Source organism: Lissotriton helveticus, chromosome 1_1 (assembly GCF_964261635.1).
Source record: "Lissotriton helveticus chromosome 1_1, aLisHel1.1, whole genome shotgun sequence".
In the NCBI taxonomy this organism is placed as follows: Eukaryota; Metazoa; Chordata; class Amphibia; order Caudata; family Salamandridae; genus Lissotriton; species Lissotriton helveticus.
The window spans coordinates 355604134-355626622 of NC_136057.1; the positions used below are offsets into that span (position 1 = coordinate 355604134).

The window sequence follows — 22489 nt, forward strand, 5'->3', positions numbered from 1 at the left end:
CTGTGGCGAAGCAGGGGGCCAGAGAGCCGGTCAGTACACATCAGCTCCCGCAGCATCTGCCTCAAAGCCTTCCTAGTCTGAGCTTTCAGGCCCATTCCACGCCAGTGCGAGGCAGAGTTCGCCATCACCTGCTCCATTGGCGTACCATCACTTCGGACAGGTGGGTGCTGCAAATCGTCTGAAGGGGCTACTCCCTCCCCTTCGAGACGACCCATCCAGCCATGCCACCGCAGTACCACCACATGTCGGGGGATCACTTGCAACTTCTGCAGGAGGAAGTTACGGCCCTCTTGGCCAAGGGGGCCATTGAGCGCGTTCCTGGCCCAGAAGTAGTGCGGGGTTGTTACTCCCACTACTGTCTGGTTCGCAAGAAGGGCAAAGGGGGCCTGCACCCTATCTTGGACCTCAGGAGCGTCAACGTCTTCCTCCGGAAGGAGAAGTTCAAGATGCTGACATTAGCTCAGGTTCTGGCTGCCCTAGACCCTGGAGACTGGATGGTAGTGTTGGACTTGCAGAACGCCTATTTCCAAATTCCCGTCCTGCCGGCCCATCGGCGTTACCTGCGGTTCACGGTAGGCCACAAGCACTTTCAGTTTACCATGCTCCCCTTCGGCCTCACCAGTGCCCCTCGGGTGTTCCGAAAGTGATAGCGGTGGTCGCAGCTCATCTGCGCAGATCAGGGGTTCCAGTCTTCCCCTATCTGGACGACTGGTTGTTGAAGGTGGGCTCGCCCCAAACAGTCGTCTCCCACCTCCAGACTGCGGCCGACCTCCTGCATTCGCTGGGGTTCTCTATCAATGTGACGAAGTCGCACCTGAGCCCTTCCCAGAAGCGCCTCTTCATCGGAGCGGTTCTGGACTCGGCGCAGTTTCGGGTTTATCCTCCCGAGCAGCGGGTTCTGGATATTTAGGCTTTGATTCCGATCTTTCAGCCTTTATCCCGAATTTCGGTCAGATTAACCCTACAGCTTCTGGAACTGATGGCCTCCTGCATCCTGCTGGTACATCACGCCAGGTGGCAGATGCGGGCTCTGCACTAAAACCTGAAGTTCCAGTGGGCACTGCATCAGGGCAACCTGTCCGACCACATCCTGATCTCGGAGGGCACTGCGACAGTTGTGGTGGTGGCTCACGGACTGCGATTGGGTCAGTGGCAGATCCCTCTCCCTTCCCCAACCGGAGTACACAGTGTTGACGGATGTGTCCCTCCTGGGATGGGGGGGCCACATGGGAGAAGCGGAGATCAGAGGCCTCTGATCTCCGGCGGAGTCCCAGCTCCATATCAACCTCTTGGAGCTGCGGGCCATCCGGCTTGCACTGGAGGCATTCCTTCCCTCTGTCCGGGGAAGCGTAGTGCAGGTGTTCACGGACAACACCACCGCCATGTGGTATTGCAACAAACAGGGCGGGTGGGGTTGTGGACCCTATGTCAGGAGGCTCTGCGCCTCTGGACATGGCTGGAAAATCACCCTGATGGTTCAACACCTGGCAGGTTCCCTGAACGCCAGGGCCGACGAATTCAGCCGTCAATGCATGATGGATCACGAATGGCGTCTGTACTCGGAAGTGGCTCACGGTCTCTTTCAGCAGTGGGGAGAGCCTTGGTTAGATCTATTCGCCACCGAAGAGAACGCGCAATGTCATCAGTTCTGCGCGTTGAAATTTCCAAGGCCGCACTCGCTCGGCGACGCTTTTCGGCGCAAGTGGAGTTGCGGTCTGTTATAAGCCTTTCCGCCTATACCACTTCTGCCCAGAGTGCTGAAGAAGATAAGGCGCAACGGAGCCCAAGTCATCCTTTTGGCTCCGGATTGGGCACGAAGATACTGGTATCCCGAGCTACTCAGTCTGTCAATCGATTCCCCCAATTCGACTGGCTTTTCAGGAGGACCTTCTGTCGCAGCAACAGGGGACAGTCCTCCACCCGAACTTGTCCAGCCTCCACCTACAAACGTGGAGATTGAGCGGCGACACTTGATGCCATTTGTCTTGCCTCCTGAAGTCTGTGATGTCATTCTGGTAGCCAGGCGTCCCTCCACAAAAACGGTATACTCCTGCAGGTGGAACAAATTTGTGGCATGGTGCACAGCCAAGGCTGTGAATCCCCTCTCTGCCCCTCTTTCAGAGGTTCTCCTCTTTCTTCTTTCCCTGGCCCAGCAGGGCTCTGGGCACTATCAAGGGATATCTTTCGGCCGTTTCAGCTTTCTTGAGGCTTCCTGATCAGCTTTCTCTTTTCAAGTCCCCTGTTGCAAATAGATTCTTGAAAAGCATTACTCACTTGTTTCCTCCCGTTCCCTTTGTAATGCCTCAGTGGGACTTGAATCTGGTGTTAACCTATATGTGTGCTCCCTTTGAGCTGCTCTATAACTGTCCTTTACGCCTTCTGACTCTAAAGACTGCTTTCCTGGTTGCCATCACCTCTGCCAAAAGAGTGAGTGAGCTCCAGGCTCTTTCTTCTAAGCCTCCTTTCCTCTCGGTCCATCCGGACAAAGTTGTTCTGAGGACTAGTCCTTTTCTACCCAAGGTGGTTACTGCCTTTCACATCGTTCAGACCATTACCTTGCCCACCTTCTTTCCGCCTCCGCATCCCTCGAAAGAGGAAGAGAGGCTCCACCGTCTGGACCCAAAACGTGCGCTCTCCTTTTACCTAAACCGCACACAACAGTTCTGGGTGGACGACCAACTCTTTGTTAGCTACGTGGGCGCTAAGAAGGGACGGGCGGCGCACAAGCGGACCATCTCTCGGTGGGTTGTTTTGTGCATCAAGATCTGTTATTCTTTGGCTAAAAAGGAACCTGCTGTGGGGCTGCGCGCCCATTCCACTCGGGCCACGGCAGCTACTTCTGCCTTGGGATGGGGAGTACCTTTGCGCGACATTTGTCAGGAAGCTACGTAGGCCTAGCTGCACACTAGCATTACTGCCTGGACAGTTAAGTTCGGAGAGATGGCTTCTTTGGCCGTTCTGTTCTCCAGGACTTTCTGGTGTGATTTTGGTTCGCAGACCCACCACCGGGGTTGGTATTGCTGGGGTATCTATTCTAAGGTAGGGAATCTAACACCAACGTGTTTGTTTCAGATGCACAAGTTACTTACCTTTGGTAACGATATATCTGTAAGAAACATTAGTTAGTATTAGATTCCTTACCGCCCCACCCATCCTCCCCGTTCTGCAAACCGATATCTAGGGTTAAGAACTTTCCCTGTTAGGGCCCTAGTTTCATGGCACCAGTGTCTGTTTCTTGCATGGCTCTGCGTTCCTGGAGCGGAAAGCTACGTACAGAACTGACGTCAGCGCGCGAGTCTGACGTCTAAGTACTCCAGCGACATCATTCCGGGGGCCACGACGGCGCCGACGACGGACACGGAGCCACAGGGCGACGCCTACCGACGCCCAGGGTTACTGCTGACGAAAACTTTCCGGATCCAGTCTGATGCCTGGGGATATTCTAATGTAAGGAATCTAACACTAACTAATGTCTCTTACAGATATATCGTTACCGAAGGTAAGTAACTTGTGCTGCAGGCCTCGACGTCGCAGAGTACCTTTCCCACGGCTCAGCCGGATAAGGACTCTAAGAAGCTGGACCAATATAGCAAGAGGTTGTTCTCCTCAGCCAGCTTGGGGTTGCGTTCCGTTAATACCGCCTGCTTATTGGGCCGCTACTCCCATGCCGTGTGGGATTCGGTAGCAGAGGTCCTGCTTCAGTGTTCTGAGGAGGTCCTGGCTGTCCTTTCCAAAGCGATTGCGTAGAGCAAGGATGCGGCGAAGTTCGCCATCAGGTGTGGTCTGAACACTGCTAATACCTTGGGCAGGGCGATTTCCACGACTGTGGCATTGCGGCGCCTTGCCTGGTTGCGGTCTACTGGATTCTCGCCCGATGTCCGGGGCTCGGTCATGGACATGCCCTTTGATGGTTCCGTCCTCTTTGGCGACAATGCTGATAGTGCTCTGGAGTGCTTTAAAGATTCGCAGGCCATGCCAAGTCCTTGGGTATTTCTACGAAGAGCCCTGCCACGACTGGGTTTCATTCCTTTCGTGGCCAGGGTAAAAGTACCCAAGCACGCTCCTCCACGAAGCCTGTGCAGAGCCAGCTTGAGCGCGGACGTGGCTTCCACAGGGGCTGGTCTGGTAACCAGCGAGCGGGTCAGTCCACCTCCACCCCCGCTGCTTCCACCTCTAAACCTTCCTAATCTGAGGTTTAGGGAGCACCCCACGCCATTGGGAGGCAGGGTCCGTCACCACCTCCACCACTGGCGTGTAATCACATCGGACAAGTGGGTGCTGCAGATAATCTGCCAAAGCTACTCGCTCCCCTTTCTATCCTCCCCTCTGGCCATGCCACCTCGGTACCACCGCATGTCGGGGGATCATTTGGCTCTTCTCCGTCAGGAAGTCACAGCCCTCCTTGCCAAGGGGGCCATCGAGTGCGTTCCAGGTCAGGAAGTAGGGAGTGATTGTTATTCCCACTACTTTCTGGTCCCCATGAAGGAAAAGGGTGGCTTGCGCCCCATGTTGGACCTCCGGGACGTCAATCGCTTCCTCCGGAAGGAGAAGTTCAAGATGCTGACTCTGGCTCAGGTCCTGACTGCCCTGGACCCTGGAGACTGGATGGCAGCGTTGGAATTGCAGGACGCTTATTTTCACATCCCTGTTCTGCTGGCCCACCAGCGTTACCTGCAGTTCATGGTAGGCCAGGAGCATTTTCCGTTTGCCGTGCTCCCCTTCGGCCTTACCAACTCCCCTCGGGTGTTCACAAAAGTGATGGCTATTGGCACAGCTCATCTGCGCAGGTCAGGGTTGTCAGTCTTCCCCTACCTCGACGACTGGTTGTTGAAGGCGGGCTGGCCTCAGGCAGTCGTCTCCCACCTCCAGACTACGGCCGACCTCCTGCATTTGCTGGGGCTCTCCATCAATGTGTCGAAGTTGCTCCTGAGTCCCTCTCAGAAGCTCCCCTTCATCGTAGTGGTTCTGGATTCAACGCTGTTTCGAGTTTATCCTCCCGAGCAGCGAGTCCGGGATATTCAGGCTATGATTCCGCTCTTTCAGCCTCTATCCTGGGTTTCAGTCAGGATGGCACTCCGGCTTCTTGGCCTCATGGCCTCCTGCATCCTGCTGGTGACACATGCCAGATGGTATATGTGGGCCCTGCAGTGGGACCTGAAGTTCCAGTGGGCACAGCATCAGGGCAACCTGTCTGATCACGGACAGATCTCGGAGGGCGTTGCACGACAGTTGCAGTGGTGGCTCACGAACCGCGATTGGGTCAGTGGCAGATCCCTTCCCCAACCGGAGCACACAGTGGTGACGGATACGTCACTCCTGGAATGGGGAGGCCACATGGGAGAGGCGGAGATCAGAGGCCTCTGGTCTCCGGCGGGGTCCCGGCTCCATATCAACCTTCTAGAGCTGCGGGCGATCTGGCTTCTACTGAAGGCATTCCTTCCCTCTGTCCGGGGAAGTGTAGTTCAGGTGTTCACGGACAACACCACCGCCATTTGGCATTTGGGTGGGCTCATGGACCATATGTCAGGAGGCTCTGCGCCTCTAGGCATGGCTGGAACATCAAGGCATTACCTTGGTGGTTCAACACCTGGCAGGTTCAACACCTGGCAGGTTCTCTGAACGCCAGGGCGGATGAACTCAGCCGCCGGTGCATAGTGGATCACGAATGGCGTCTGTACTCTGACGTTGCGCAAGGTCTCTTTCTGCAGTGGGGAGAGCCTTGGTTAGATCTATTCGCCATCTAAGAGAAATCACAATGTCATTAGTTTTGCGCGTTGGAATTTCCAAGGCGACGCTCGCTCAGACACGCTTTTCATCACAAGTGGAGTTGCGGTCTATTGTACGCCTTTCCGCCTATACCACTTCTGCCCAAAGTGCTGAAGAAGATCAGGCGCGACCAGGCCCAAATCATTCTTGTGGCTCCGGACTGGGCTCGAAGAGTATGGTATCCCGAGCTACTCAGTATGAGCATCAATCCCCCGATTCGTCTGCCTCTCCGGGAGGATCTTCTGTCGCAGCGGCAGGGGACGGTCCTCCACCCGAACCTGTCCAGCCTCCACCACCATGCGTGGAGATTGAGTGGCGACAGTTGACACCTTTGGATCTTCCTCCCGAAGTCTGCAATGTCAATCTGGCAGCCAGGCGTCCCTCCACCAAAACGGTAAACGCCTGCTGGTGGAACAGATTTGTGGCATGGTGCGCAGCGAAGGCTGTGGATCCCCTTCCTGCCCCTCTTTGAGGTTCTTCTGTTCCTTCTCTCTTTGTCCCAGCAGGGCTCTGCTCTAGGCACTATCAAAGGTCATCTTTCGGCCATCTCCTTCTTTCTATGGCTTCCAGATCAGCCTTCTCTTTTTAAGTCCCTGATTGTTAATCATTTTCTTAAGGGCATTACGCATACGTTTCCACCCGTACCCTTCATAATGCCTCATTGGGACTTGAATCTTGCCCTGACCTTTCTGATGTGCGCTCCCTTTGAGCCTCTTCATAACTGTCCCTTACATCTTTTCGCTCTAAAGATGGCCTTCCTGGTTGGTATCACCTCTGCCAGAAGAGTGAGTGACCTCCAGGCCTTTTCTTCCAAACCTCATTTCCTTTCTGTTCATCCGGACAAGGTGGTATCTGAAAGAAACAGGTTAGTATTAGATTCCTTACCTTAGAATATCCCCAGGCGTCAGTCTGGATCCGGAAACTTTTGCGTAGCAGTACCCCTGCGCGTCGGTAGGCGTCGTCTGCAGGCGTCCCCTGCGGCTCCGCGTCGTCGTGCGCCGTGATGACGTCGCTGGAGTATATAGACGCCGCCTCCGCGCGCTGACGTCAGTTCTTCTTTTTTCCGCGCCAGTTAGCGCAGATCCGAAGAGCAGTACTCCGGTCTTTTGACCAAGTTTCTTGTTAACTACTTAATCTTCTACGGTGCCGGTATGATGCCCGGTTTCAAGGGTTGCGACGAGTGCGACCGCCTGATGTCGGTCACCGACCACCATCGACTCTGCCTCCGGTGTCTGGGCGCGGACCACGACGTGGAGTCCTGCGTCGACTGTCGGGCCTTGACTGGTAAAGCTAGGCGGGAGCGGTCCCGCAAGCTTCTCGAGCTCCGTGTGTCGGCCCCGCGTCGAGAGCGGTCCCGGTCCGGTCGGAGGTCGAGGGAGCGGTCGAAGGAACGATCGCGGAGCCGCCATGAGCGCTCCGGGAGTCGCCACCATTCCTCCGGTTCGTCAGGTAAGCGTAAGAAGTCGGGGCGTCGTCATCGTACCCCCGACTCCCCCCGACGCCCGCGTGATGCGGCCGGGGGCTCGGGCGGCCCCGCGTGGGTCGCCGACGCCGTCTGCCCCATACCCGTCGGTCCCTGGGGAAGGCGCGTCGCGTGAGGAGATCGAGGCCTTCCTCATAGCTATGAGGGCGAGGTCTCCTCCGGCGGGGCCTACGGCGCCTGCCGGCCCGTCGGTCCCGTCTGGGGGCCCGAGCGGTTCGGGTGCTCCTGCCTCGACGCCGCCGGTGGCTCCGGCCCCGGCGCCGCTGGGCCCCTCAGGTTCGTCGCCGGCTGGTCTACCGGCCTCTCCGGCGTCGGTTCCTTTGGGCCGACCCGTGGTACCGCCTCCGCGCGGTGCAGCGACTCCGCCGTCGGTTCCGGCCGGCGCCGACGCCACCCCCATTCCCCCTCTGACTCCTGACGCGGAGTCGGACCGGCGTCGTCCGACGCCGGATCCGGCGCCGATGGGGCCCATTGACCCCGAGGTCTATATCGTCGATCCAGAATACGGCGATGAGGACGAGTATGGAGAGGGTTGAGAGGGGTCTGAGGACCCTTTATCCCGTGCCTGCCAGTATGATGTGGACTGGGTAGGTGATCTTGGTGATGCCAGTGGTCTGGACGAGTCGCCCAACCCTGGGTTTGTCTCCCCGACCCCTGTGGCGTCTGAGGCAGGTGCTGCCTATTCGGTGGTCCTGATGAGGGCTGCCAAGGCCTTGAGCCTTGAGCTCCCCGTCGCGAAGGTCAAGCCGAACATTCTGACCGAAGTGTTTAAACCGCAGTCATGCCCCCAGGAGCCTCTGCTGCCGTTTAATGAGGCCCTGACGGATGTCCTTTTGGGCACCTGGTCCAGGCCCGCTTCCGGTGCACCGGTTGACCGGAACGTTGCCAGGCGTCACCGTCCGTGCTCGGACGACCCTGCCTTCCTATCCACCCATCCCTCCCCGGAGAGTCTGGTGATCCAGGCCTCCACTTCACAGTCCGCGTTCCCGTCGGCTCCGCCCGATCGGGAATCAAAGCGGTATGACCAATTTGGTAAAAAGGTCTTTTCCTCTTTGAGCGCTGGACTGCGGTCTTGTAATACCGCGTGCCTCTTGGGCCGCTACACCCACTCCCTGTGGGATACGGTCGAGGAGTGTTTGCCGCAATGCCCCCAGGAAGTGCGGGACAAGCTCACCCGGGCCTTGGTTGAAGGCCGGGATGCGGCGCGGTACTCGATCCGTTGTGGTCTGGACACGACCGACTCGCTGGGACGGGCTATGTCCACGACGGTGGCGATTCGTCGCCATGCTTGGCTGAGATCTGCCAACTTCTCGCCAGACGTCCAAAATACACTCATGGACATGCCATTTGATGGCAGTCGCCTGTTTGGTGACAAAGCGGACCACGCGCTGGAGCGCTTCAAGGACTCCAGGGTCACGGCCAAGTCCTTGGGTCTTTCGACCCAGCGCCAGCAGACGGGTTCGTTTCGCCCCTTTCGTGGCCAAGGGAGGGGCGGTCCCACACGTGCTGCCAGCCACGCGCCGCAGAACGCTCCCCAGCGCGGTGGCGGCCGTGGTTTCCGCCGTGGTGGCGGTAGAGGCCAGCGGCGAGGTCAGTCCACGCCTCCCCCCGCTGCTGCATCCAAGCCTTCCTAGTCCGAGCTTTCGGGCTCACGTGACGCCAGTGGGTGGCAGGGTTCGCCATCACCACTCCCGCTGGCGCGCGATAACATCGGACAGGTGGGTGCTGCAGCTCGTTCGAAGGGGCTACGCCCTCCCCTTCGAGTCCACTCCTCCAGCCATGCCACCGCAGAACCACCGTGTGTCGGGGGACCACTTGACACTTCTGCAGGAGGAAGTTACGGCCCTCTTGGCCAAGGGGGCCATCGAGCGCGTTCCTGGGCCAGAAGTAGGGTGTGGTTGCTACTCCCACTACTTTCTGGTGCCCAAGAAGGACAAAGGAGGCCTCCGTCCTATCTTGGACCTACGGAACGTCAACGGCTTCCTCCGGAAGGAGAAGTTCAAGATGTTGACTTTGGCTCAGGTCTTGGCTGCTCTAGACCCTCAAGACTGGATGGTAGCGTTGGACTTGCAGGATGCGTATTTTCACATCCCCGTCCTGCCGGCCCACCGGCGTTACCTGCGGTTCACGGTAGGCCGGGAGCACTTTCAGTTTATCGTGCTCCCATTCGGCCTTACCAGCGCCCCACGGGTGTTCACGAAAGTGATGGCGGTGGTCGCAGCTCATCTGCGCCGGTTAGGGGTTTCAGTCTTCCCCTACCTCGACGACTGGTTGTTGAAGGCGGGCTCGCCCCAGACAGTCGTCCACCACCTTCAGATGACGGCAGACCTCCTGCACGAGCTGGGGTTTTCCATCAATGTGCCGAAATCACACCTGTGTCCCTCTCAAAAGCTCCTTTTCATCGGAGCGGTTCTCGACTCGGCGCAGTTTCGGGTTTATCCCCCGGAACGGCGGGTCCGGGATATTCAGGCTCTGATTCCCATCTTTCAGCCGTTATCCCGGGTTTCGGTCAGGTTGACGCTGCGGCTTCTGGGGCTGATGGCCTCCTGCATCCTACTGGTGCATCACGCCAGGTGGCGGATGCGGGCTCTGCAGTGGGACCTGAAGTTTCAGTGGGCCCAGCATCAGGGCAACCTATCCGACCATGTCCTGATCTCGGAGGGCACTGCGAGACAGTTGCAGTGGTGGCTTACGGACCGCGATTGGGTCAGAGGCAGATCCCTCTCCCTTCCCCAACCGGAGCACGTGGTTGTGACGGACGCGTCCCTCCAGGGCTGGGGTGGCCACTTGGGAGAGGCGGAGATCAGAGGCATCTGGTCTCCGGCGGAGTCCCGGCTCCATATCAACCTGTTGGAGCTGCGGGCGATTCGCCTAGCACTGATGGCATTCCTCCCCTTTGTCAACGGGAGTGTAGTGCAGGTGTTCACGGACAACACCACCGCCATGTGGTACTGCAACAAACAGGGCGGTGTGGGGTCGTGGACCCTTTGCCAGGAGGCTCTGCGTCTCTGGCAATGGCTGGAACGTCAGGGCGTGACTCTGACGGTTCAACACCTGGCAGGTTCTCTGAACGCCAGGGCGGACGAACTCAGCCGTCGGTGCTCGGTGAATCACGAATGGCGTCTGAACTCGGACGTGGCGAGCGGCCTCTTTCAGCAATGGGGAGAGCCTTGGTTAGATCTATTCGCCACAGAAGAGAACGCGCAATGTCATCAGTTCTGCGCGTTGGAGTTTCCAAGGCGGCACTCGCTCGGCGACGCCTTTCGGCGCGAGTGGAGTTGCGGTCTGTTGTACGCCTTTCCGCCTATACCACTTCTGCCCAGAGTGCTGAAGAAGATCAGGCGCGACCGGGCCCAAGTTATCCTTGTGGCTCCGGACTGGGCTCGAAGATACTGGTATCCCGAGCTACTCAGCATGACAGTCGGTCCCTCGATCCGCCTGCCCCTTCAGGAGGACCTTCTGTCGCAGCAGCAGGGGACGGTCCTCCACCCGAACCTGTCCAGTCTCCACCTCCATGCTTGGAGATTGAGCGGCGGCAGTTGAGGCCATTTGACTTGCCTCCTGAAGTCTGTGATGTAATTCTGGCAGCCAGGCGTCCCTCCACAAAGTCGGTATACGCCTGCCGGTGGAACAGATTTGTGGCATGGTGCACAGCAAAGGCTGTGGATCCCCTTTCTGCCCCTCTGTCTGAGGTTCTCCTCTTCCTCCTTTCCCTTGCCCAACAGGGCTCTGCTCTGGGCACTATCAAGGGCTATCTTTCTGCCCTTTCCGCCTTCTTGAGGCTACCTGATCAGCCATCTTTATTCAAGTCCCCTATTGTGTTACGATTCTTGAAGGGCATCACGCACATGTATCCCCCAACTCCGTTCGTGATGCCTCAGTGGGACTTGAACCTGGTTCTGACTTTCCTGATGTGCGCTCCCTTTGAGCCTCTTCATTCCTGTCCTCTCCGTCTTCTCACTTTAAAGACGGCCTTCCTGGTGGCTATCACCTCTGCCAGGAGAGTGAGTGAGCTCCAGGCTCTTTCTGTTAAACCTCCTTTCTTGTCTGTTCATCCTGATAAGGTGGTTCTTCGGACTAGACCTTCTTTCCTGCCCAAGGTAGTCTCTGCTTTTCACATTGGGCAGTCCATCACCTTGCCCTCCTTCTTCCCGCCTCCGCATCCTTCGAAGGATGAAGAGCGGCTCCATCGTCTGGACCCAAAACGTGCGCTTTCATTTTATATGGATCGCACACGCCAGTTCCGGGTGGATGACCAACTGTTTGTTGGCTACGTGGGTGAGAAGAAGGGAAGGGCGGTACAGAAGCGGACCATCTCTCGGTGGGTCGTCCTGTGCATCAAAGCATGCTACTCTTTGGCTCGGAAGGAGCCTCCTGTTGGGCTGAGGGCCCATTCCACTCGGGCCACGGCGGCTACTACTGCCCTGGGCCGGGGAGTCCCTTTGCAGGACATTTGCCAGGCGGCCACGTGGGCCTCGCTGCACACCTTTGCGAGGCACTACTGCCTGGACAGTCAAGTCCGGAGGGATGGCTTCTTTGGTCGTTCGGTCCTCCAGGACTTTCTGGTGTAGGTTGTATTGGTTCGCAGACCCACCACCGGGGTTGGTATTGCTGGGGTATCTATTCTAAGGTAAGGAATCTAATACTAACCTGTTTCTTTCAGATGAACAAGTTACTTACCTTCGGTAAGAAACAGTAGTTAGTATTAGATTCCTTACCGCCCCACCCATCCTCCCCGTTCTGCGAACTGATACCTAGGGTTAAGGACATCCCTTTCAGGGCCCTAGTTTCAAATGGCACCAGTGTTAGTTCTCACATGGCTCTGCGTGTTCTGGCGCGGAAAAGCTGTGTGCAAAGAACTGACGTCAGCGCGCGGAGGCGGCGTCTATATACTCCAGCGACGTCATCACGGCGCACGACGCCGACGACGCGGAGCCGCAGGGGACGCCTGCAGACGACGCCTACCGACGCGCAGGGGTACTGCTACGCAAAAGTTTCCGGATCCAGACTGACGCCTGGGGATATTCTAAGGTAAGCAATCTAATACTAACTACTGTTTCTTACAGATATATCGTTACCGAAGGTAAGTAACTTGTTCTTTAAGGACCCGTCCTACTTTCTTGCCAAAGGTTGTTATGCCCTTCCACATCGGGCAGACCATCACTTTGCCCACGTTCTTTCCGCCTCCGCATCCTTCAAGGGAAGAGCAGAGGCTCCACCGTCTGGACCCAAAACCTGCGCTAGCATTCTATCTGCATCGTACCCAGCAGTTCTGGGTAGATCAGCTTTTTGTTGGCTACGTAGGCACCAAAAAAGGTCAGGTTGTGCACAAACGGACCATCTCCCGGTGGGTCGCTTTGTGCATCAAAGCATGTTACTCCTTGGCCAAGAAGGAGCCTCCTGTGGGGCTACGTGCCCATTCGGCCAGGGCAACTGCAGCGACTACTGCCTTGGGACGTGGCGTTCCCTTGCAGAACATTTGTCAGGCAGCTACATGGGCCTCGCTGCACACTTTTACAAAACACTACTGCCTTGACAGTCGGGTCCGGAGAGACAGCTTTTTTGGCCGTTCTGGTTTAATCTTGCTCCCAGACCCACCACCGGGGATGGTATTGCTGGGATAGCTATTCTAAGGTAAGGAATCTATCACCAACGTGTCTCTTTCAGATGCACAAGTTACTACTTGTGTAACGATATATCTGTAAGAGACATTAGTTAGTGATAGATTCCTTACTGCCCCACCCATCCTCCCCGTTCTGCGAACTGATTACTAGGGTTACGGTCATCCCCTTTGATGGCCCAAGTTTTATGCACCACTGGTCAGTTTCTTGCATGGCTCTGCGTTTCGGCGTGGAAAGTCGTGTACAGAAGTGGCGTCAGCGCGCATGGGTGGCGCAAAGTAGTCTCCGTGATGTCATCCTAGCGCTTACGACGCCAGTGACGGATGCGGAGCCACACGACGCCACCTTCTGGCGCGCAGGGGTACTGCTAAGCAGAAAACTTTCCGGATCCAATCTAACGCCTGGGGAATATTCTACGGTAATGAACCTATCACTAACTAATGTCTCTTACAGATATATTGTTACACAAGTAGTAACTAGTGCTTTAGTGCATCCCACGCACTACTCACTTGTGACCTTCCACCCACTGTATTCATTTGTAAACTTCACAAACACTGTTTCTGGTGTTCATCACTAACACCACAATAATGAGCTTTTCCCACACACGTCATTCTGCATATCTAACTATACCGATCTTCTGTGAGCATCTCATATGTGTCTCACACAGCAGGCTTTTTTACATTGGTAAGCATCTCTTCCGCACAAACACTGTACATCAAATTTTTGGGGGCTTTCCACACAAGGCAAATTCTTATTGCAAATTTATCTCATAGGTCTTCTTATATTTTTGTGCAAGATAATGTGATTTGAGTGCCCTCTACACTCATATCATCCATCTGCAATAACAAATGTTTCTGTATTGTGTTGTATACTTTGTGATGCTTTAAGGGTATCTCAACCCTTCAGCCACAGGAATGCAGGCGATAAACTTCCAGTATTAAAAAAATATTCTTGCTGTCCTTCTGCCCTGCTAAACCAGGGGCTTCCAAAAGGATTCCGACTGACTTAAATACTCAAACGGACACACAGAATACTAAACCATACTGTTAGACCTGACGACCACAGCCTTTTGGCCTGCTTACCTCCTCTTTTTGCTGATTCTTTTTGTTGGCCTTAGGACTCACTGCTGGCCAGTACTAAAGTGCATGCACTTTTCCCCTAAACATAGTAACATTGGTGTGTATACACAATTGGCATATTTTATGTACTTGAAGGGTCCTTGTACAGTGGTATACCATATACCTACAACCTGTAAATTAAATGCTATTAGTGAGCCTGCAGCACTGATTGCCACCCACGCAAATAGCCCTTTAAACATGTCTCAGGCATGCCACTGCCGATCCTGTGGGCAGTGTTCCTGCCATGTCGACTTGCCATTAAAAATCCCCTGCCAAGCCTTAAACTTGCCTTTTATTACACATAATTCACCCCTAAGGTAGAACATGGGTAGCCCATAGGGCAAGGTGCTATGTAACTAAAAGGTAGGACATGTACTTTTAAGTTTTGCCTGTCCTGATAGTGAAAAGCACCTACATTGGTTTTTTACTATTTTGAGGCGTACTCCTCTCATAGATTAACATTGGGAATTCCTTAATACACTCTTTTAAGCTGTAATTCCTGCTTAGAAAGGAGTATCTGTATCATGTTTTTGTCTTTGGAAGGGTAATGATAAATCCTCTTTACTGTTAAGGTTTGATTTCAGGGGAGGAGATGGAGGTGAGGGTTTAGGAGATAGTGATTTGGTATCAGATGGGGCAATGTAGAAGCCATTTTCTTTATGATACCAAATGCAGTAAGCTTCTAATCCCTAAGCTTCTAGGCCCTGTTAAGTTGACATAATAAACACTGCACAAGATGCTTGCATTTTTCCCTAGCTTCAGAGAAACCGCTTTAGTAACGCAAGGCTTGCTCGAAAACAAGATACGTGACAAGGGAAGATGCTCGCTTAGGCATGTACATTTCAGCATATCCCATTTCGCAATATGTTTCTGGTCATTACTATTGTGTTGCAATTATTAACTGGAAAAGCACCAGACTTATATCTTACATTACTGTGAAAAGTCCCTATTTTAAATATGCCACGTTTAGAAAGTGGACATGTTTCTGCTCTAGCAGCTCTCTCTCCAATATACTCCAATATTATTCCAATTGCATTTTGAGGTTTAGGAATATTGCGAAGAGCTTTCAATTTATTATTTTTTCGTCCCACCTTTTTGTTTGTTGCATGAAGATGTATGATTTAAAAACATGTTTTTTCACATTCAGTCTAATTACTTTGTGATTGTAAATAACAATTAAAGCATACTTGCAAACTGTGCCTACATGCCTGCCTTTATTAATGTTCCACGGCAAAAGTATACAATAGTATTCGTTTAACGGAGCGTAACACTCTCAGACAATGGGCAGTTTGCATATGGTCACTGGAATGTCCAAAAGGTTGTCCATGCCCCTAACCCCCCACCCCTTCAGAAATTTAGTCTCTCCTTTGCCCCTCCCTGGCCTCTGCCGTATCTTCTGGGTTGGGGGGCACTGCTTTCTGGGCTGGGGGGCCTCCTCCTCAAACTGAACATGACTCTGTGGCTGAGACTCGGAAATAAATCCCCACCCCCTCCACCTCTTCAATCAGTGACACTGATTTTCTCCATGTATTCCTAACAACTCTGCACTCTGCATTAACAACTGGGGCCACCTCTCAGCCCTGAGGGGTGGCTCTGCCTATTAGTTGGATTCCTCTGTGCCGACCAACAAGCCAGGGTCCTCCTTCCCCTCCATACAGCCCCCTTCTCAGCAAACCATCTCCTTAATAGTTTAGGTTGTACAGGAGTACTGACAGCCCCACATATGTGTCACAGGGCTCAGACGTTTATACCATTTGTGCCTCACCCTTGACAGATCGCGAGCCCTAGGCCAGAGAGCCTCCATCAGACTGCATAGCCTAGTTACCATCTTTCTGATCCCTCGGAGTTGATTGCTTTGCTCCGAGATCTCATCAACACCAGGATTGTTATTTTTATAATATATATGTTGTAAGAAACACCACTGAATTCTTATATTATGGTATAACATATATGTTGTAAGAAACAACTATATAAATATATATATATACACACACACACATTTTCTTTTATTTTAAGAATCAAAAGGACATAGTATTGCTTTACAGATAGGGTAAAGGACATACACTTCAGTAGGGGATTAGTTGAATTTGGTGATCTGTGTAAGTGATACATCTCATTTATAAAGTTAACATAGATTGCTGTCGCTGCTCCTCTTTTCTGCTACAAGTCTGGGTAAATTGACTTGATTAGCATTTAAACTTTATATAAAAGCAATTTTCTTCTTGCTGTTCCCGATGCATTGCCCGTTTATATTCAAATATGTTGATTGTTTTAAAATGTTTACTGGTGATGTAATGAGTAATCTGTTACTTTTCGTACATAATATGAATAACCCTGGAATTTCCCTCCAAATTTTAACTATGTGGAGTGAATGAAGCATTTCAGAGAACATTTGTTACTAGTAAGCATACTTACTGCCCTTTGCCTACAAACCTTCCCTCCCCCGTTTACTTGAGTTTCATGCAGTTTCTCATTGACATCATACATTTCAGTGTCCTGACTTTTTCCCAGTCCGTGGTATGATGTCGCATATTGAATTTTCATTCTCATCCTTAGCATCAAGCACTTTATTAATGTCTACTCATTCTGATCTAGTACCCTCTGTACATTTTTACCCATTGCCACATTACTGACTTTATGTGCTTTACTTGTCCCATATGCATTCCTTGGGCCTTCTGGTTCAGGGGAGCACATCCCACCGTTGCTGACCTTGTTTATGTTCAAAAATTTCATCAGGCCCTGTCAGACTTCCCATACATCGTTAATCTTGTCATTATATATGATTTCCTTTGTATGCCACAATAATGCTTGACTGTTTCCATATAAGTTGTCTCATAAACTTTAGTTAAGCCTCAATCATTGCCCACATCAGATCCCATAAACCTAATCCTGCTTCTTCCACAAATAACTAATTTTGTATAGCTTTAAGTCGTGTTTTCATGGCCTGTATCACTTACCTCATACAAGTGAGTGGATTCTAACCATTATCCCCATACTTGAACTAGACTTCGATATTTTGGGATGATGTAAAGTTTCACTAATTCTTTATATATATTTGTCTCCTAGCATGCAATGTCAATGGAGTAGAGGATCACAGCTTAGCCAAGCGGTTGCGGGGAACACCAGAGCGCATTGAACTGGAGAATTACCGTGTATCGCTGCAGCGGGAGGAAGAGTTGGAAGAGGTACCTGAGGAGACTTTGGCAGAACACAATCTCAGCAGTGTGTTGGACCAAAGAACTGAACAGGATGCAGCCAGCAGGTCAGCTATGACAGAAGCACCAAGCTTCAGAACAATTGCACTATAGCACATTGTATTTAATGTGTGAAATACATGCACATGATTAGGCAGGTCAGGCCTGGTGCTAGACATCAGGAATCAGATACAATGAAAGGCTGCAGTTTAAACCCAAGCCTTAAAGGCAGATAACTGCCCATTTCTGGAACTTCTCTTCCTTCTTAAGAATACAGTAATAGTGATGTAACCCCAAGCCTCTATCCCCTGTCAGCCCCTGCAAATCTCGGGTTTTTATTTTTCCTTGTGTTTTGGATGTTTTCATCAGGTAAGAAACCAAGCTGTGTACTGCTAAGTTTTTCCATTTCAGGACATGTTCAAAATTAAGTCATATTTGGAAAGCATTTGTGTTTTTACAGAACCTTGTGGTCGATTCTCTTCATTCTCTTGAGGTTTCTTTCAAAATACATTTGGAAAGGATTTTAATGTTTTGCACTTTAGTGTCCCTTATTTTGGTCACCAGCTACATTTTCTTCTTGTGCAACTTATGTCCTCTTAGTTGTTTGTATGAAATGACTAAGACCTAGGAATTTCTGTGCGTCTTAACATATATGTGATTATTTTCCCAACACACTGTCACCACTTCCTAAACAGTAATCTATTCTGACTGCTGAGAATCTGAAATTGTTCATGATGGTAGAGTTCAATGCTGATTGAATGGTCAGTCTCCATCTTGAACCTTTTGCGCCTCATTCTTCATTATCTAGAGACCATCACCACACAACTCTGTTTTTGCTGGCATTGGTCCTGCACTCAATTGCTGATGGTACTGCGGATCACTAGAACCTGTGTGTGGTAGGTGACCACTATATCTAGTTGGACAAACCAACACTATGCTAAACCTCCTGCCTTTTCTCCCACATTGTTGCACTTAGCTTTCAGTAGCTGGTCTCGAGTCCTGTCCATTCGTCTGATCACAACCTTGATGCTATATTTGCCCCAATTAGGCTATGGTCTGGCACTTCAAACAGACTCTGTTACATTCAGTGATGGTCACATCATCCATTTCTCACTGAACATTTCCAGGCCAGACAAATCTTCTATGAAAGCCATTACAATTAGAGCTGTCATAACCTGGAAGAAAGTTTATGTAAACTCTATGAAGACATTCCTTTCTACCTCCTAACACCTGGTCCCAGAAATGTCAAACAATTCCACTAATGGTTAGCAGGGCTTTTTTTAATGTAGTCTTCTTACAACCTTCTGCCTGTGATCTCATAGAAGGAGAGTCAGCTGGTTCAACGGTCATAAAACTATTTAAAAAAAAGAAGTATGATCCCCCAAAAGACTTTGGAGGAAAGCACTCCACTACAAGGACAGAGGTGTGTCTCTAAAGACAAGACAGAATTTTCTGAACTTCATCAAAAAGGCCAAGAGGTCATGCTATGCATAGCATAACTTGGTGGCTACGTTCCCTAACAGAGTCTTCAATGCTTTCTGTAGCCACAGCAGCTCATTAACAAAAGTAAAATACTCCGGGAAACTCTGTGATAGCTTAGCAAACCACGTATTCACAAATGCTGCCAATTTCTAACCCTAACTCCTCGCCAAGCAGCATGCCATCAGAGCCTTACCCACCAAGACGGGCTATCCTTAGCCCTTAACCGATACTGTGCATATTCAATCCTCTAACACAGAACATAGTGGAAATGGCCAACCTAATTAAAGCCACAAACTTGGCTGGTTCTCTGATTTACCTATGATGGCCACAAATGTTCTTAATCCTTTTTGAGTTCTCTTCCAGGGGATCCTCATCAATAGTCATAAGCATTAGAATATTCCCGCCCATGCGCGGGACCCCGGAAACACTATATTATATGTGCCCCACATATATATAACCGTATATATATATATATATACTAGCAGCCCGCCCAAGCGTTGCCTGGGGCAGAAAGGGGCTGGGGGCAGTACACCCGCTCCCGCCCCGACCCCCTCCCGCACCGACTCCCTCCCGCCCCGACTCACTCGCGCCCCCTCCCGCCCCGACTCACTCGCGCCCCCCTCCCGCCCCGACTCACTCGCGCCCCCCCTCCCGCCCCGACTCACTCGCGCTCTGACATTTTCATTTACTGCTGCCTCCTTCTTGCCTCCCCCTGCATCACAGTCTCACTTTCCCTTTCCTTACCTGTGCCGCCGCTCCTCACTGCACAGCCGCTCGTCACTGCACCGCCCTCCTCCTTCGTCGTCATCACGCACGTCGCGTTGCGGCCAGCGCTAGGTCCCGGCCGGCGCTACTTTCAGGGGACTACTTTGTTTGCAAACTTAATTTTTTTAATTTACTTTTTTTTTTTTTATATAGCCTATGTCCATCTACACACCCTGACATTTTCATAGATGTATCGGGTGTGTAGATTGGCGCTGTGGTTCCCGAGTTTACCTGGCCAAAAGGTGCAAGTTCTCTCTTTATAATAGTAGTATAGATATACATATATAAATAAGCATTAGCAGCCTACTAAACATCAGAGCTGAATCATGCTGTAAAGAATTTCCACCATACATGAAAAAACATGCATTAGAAACATGAGAAACAACAATAAAGTTTGTTTTAGAACTGTTTTAATGCTCAGAAAACAGTAGAAATTCTTATAAAACACTGAAAGCATAGGAAGCTCCCAGGCTGCATTGCAAATTCCCAGACTGAAAAGCTAACCTGCAGCTGAATGTAAATGTTTAAATGTAAATGTAGGTGTACTTATATAGCGCAAACCTGTCACCCAAAGGGCATCCTGGCGCTTGCTTAGGGAACCCGTCCTGGTATTCCCCTGTGAGAAACCCCGGCAGGGTGTCCACAAGGTGAAAGCCAGGCATCCCGCCGCGAGGGGCCGTAGTGGAGATTAAGCAAGCTATTGCCCAGAGTTGCAGAGTGTGACCCCGTGATTCGAGTAGGTACCGGAGCGAGAATTGTCGAGTCCGTGGAATTTTTGAGCCCGAGACCCGCCGAGGTGGGGAATCGAACCCTGGTCCACGGTCGATCTCAGCTTCCGGGTCTGCCGCCTCTAACCACTGAGCCACGCTTCTCCACAGAATGAATGCAATAAACTGACACCGTGCCTTTAAGGCACCCATGACCCCCAGCTTCCCATCATGCCTCAGGGGTGACAGTTAGGTCAGTTGTTCTTTCCGGCTCCTTCAGGAAGGATCCTGGCAACACAGCTCCACTCATTTCTGTTTTTTCTGACAGAAATTTTCTTCACTTTTCACAGTTTTTTGACTTACTTTGACATTTACATCTTGTCAAGTAAGAATCTGTCTTTTATTGACAGTTTGGTGGGTATTTTCTACTTTGAAATGACTTCCCTTTTTGACAACTGCCCTTCTTGTGGCAACAAGAAGGCCAAGACAGACAGCCATGAAGTCTGTATTCTTTGTCTACCTGAAAATCATGACCCAAAAGCCTGTCCTTACTGCAAGACCCTGTCAGGAAAAACTTTAAAGGACAGGGAGAGGATTCGCATCTATGGCCTAGCCCAAAGGTCATCCAGAGGAAGGTCTCCGTTAAGGAAGGGCTCCAAGAGGGCTAGAACACCTTCAAAGGATACGTTTTCACACCTTTCAACTTCAGCGTCGGACTCAGCGCTGAGGAGAGAGCTACCGGTGGGTCATTCATCTAAAAAACAACCTTCAACGGCGGGCTCGCCGTCGAGAAGAGGGGATTCAGGTACGTCGTCGTCTAGAATTCCAGACCCTCCGCCATCGTCAACTCGGCTACTATCGGCGTCGAGGACTAAGACCCCTCCGCCGTCGTCAACCCGGCGACGATCGGCGTTGAGGACAAAGACCCCTACGCCGTCGTCAACCCGGCGACTATCGGCATCGAGGACCATCACACCTCCGCCATCGTCAACCAGGCGACGATCGGCGTCGAGAAGTATAACCCCTCCGCCGTCAACCGGGCGACGATTGGCGTCGAGGACCAGACCTCCGCCGTCGTCGTCGTCGCAGAGAGCCCAAGATCCTCCGCCGTCGACAACCAGACGTCGATCGGCATCGAGGAGGAGATCTCCGTCGACGTCTCATAGGCGTTCGGCGTCGAGGGTGACCAATACCCCTCCGCCGTCGTCGCGTAGACACTAGACGTCGAAATTGACTGCTCCGCCGTCGCCCCAGCGGCGTTCGGCGTCGAGGGCTCTGTCGTCGGCTTCACATCGCCGCTCGATGTCGAGACATCACCGATTCTCGCATCGCTCACCGTCTAGGCATTTGACTTCAGAACCGACGTCGAGGCATCAAGAGCGGGCTGGGTCGACGCCGAGGAACTCCGCTTCAGGGAGATCCAGAGGGGAATCGGTGATTCTAGTGACGGAATCAGCCCGCACTCATCCTCGCATTCGTCTGGGCAAGCCGCTTCAAAGTCTAGAAGCCCTGCCCACAAGTCACCTTTGCGAGACCCTTCTTCTGCAGATGTGAGGTTATCCCCTAGATGGAATCTGCCATTGGATCATTGGCGGGATTCAGGGGCTACGAGGCGGATGCAAGAATACGCCAGTCCTACACACGGGTCTCCACTTCAGAGACTAGTGGGAGAAGTGGACAGACGCAGTCCTCCCAGACACAGGGTTCAAGCTGAAAGATCACCCGTGAGGAGGCCTACTAGATCTCGTTCTCCCAGAAGGGAGGAACGTTCAGGAAGATCACGCGATAGGAGGCACAGTGCTCATCGCAGGAGTAGGAGGACACCATCTACTTCTTCTACCTACTCTACCCGATCTTCCAAGAGGGATTACTCCCCCACACTTTCGGATAGCCCTATCTCTAGGGTCTCACCGGTTGATGACATCAACACTTTTCATGATGTCCTGCAAAGAGGAGCTCAAAAGCTCAACATTGAACTGTCTATTCCACAAGTCACTACGACAGTGATTTTTGAGACACTTCACCAGAAGTCTGCTTCACGTCCTTTGCTGCCATTGGTTCCGGGGATTATGGACCCGGTCAAAGACATATTCCTGGCTCCAGCGACCATTAAAGCGGTGCCGGCTCGCATCCAAAAAAAGTACAAGCCAGCTGCCTCTGACCCGGTCTTTGTCAAGACTGATCCTCCTGCAGACTCAGTGATCGTAGCAGCAGCACAAAAAACACACTCGGTCACTGCTACCTCCTCAGTCCCGCCAGATAAGGACAGCAGATCACAGGACTCGTGGGGTCGTAAGGTCTGTAACTCTGCCTCTTCTACACTGAAGGTCTCCAGTGCAGCTGCACTGTTGGG

At 52.2% G+C, this 22489-nt stretch overlaps 1 protein-coding gene across 27 annotated transcripts in view; it reads left to right on the forward strand.

Moving 5' to 3' along the window:
* The window catches only part of MICAL3 (microtubule associated monooxygenase, calponin and LIM domain containing 3), a 2019125-nt gene that overhangs the window by 1327226 nt on the left and 669410 nt on the right, over positions 1-22489 (forward strand). For all 27 annotated transcript variants that reach the window (XR_013606836.1, XM_078673602.1, XM_078673604.1 and 24 more), the window contains one exon: positions 17055-17250. Coding sequence is in view for 26 of the 27 variants with exons in the window: in XM_078673602.1 (XP_078529728.1) it covers positions 17055-17250 (196 nt within the window). In the remaining variant the exon portion in view is untranslated. The remainder of the gene's footprint in view (positions 1-17054; positions 17251-22489) is intronic.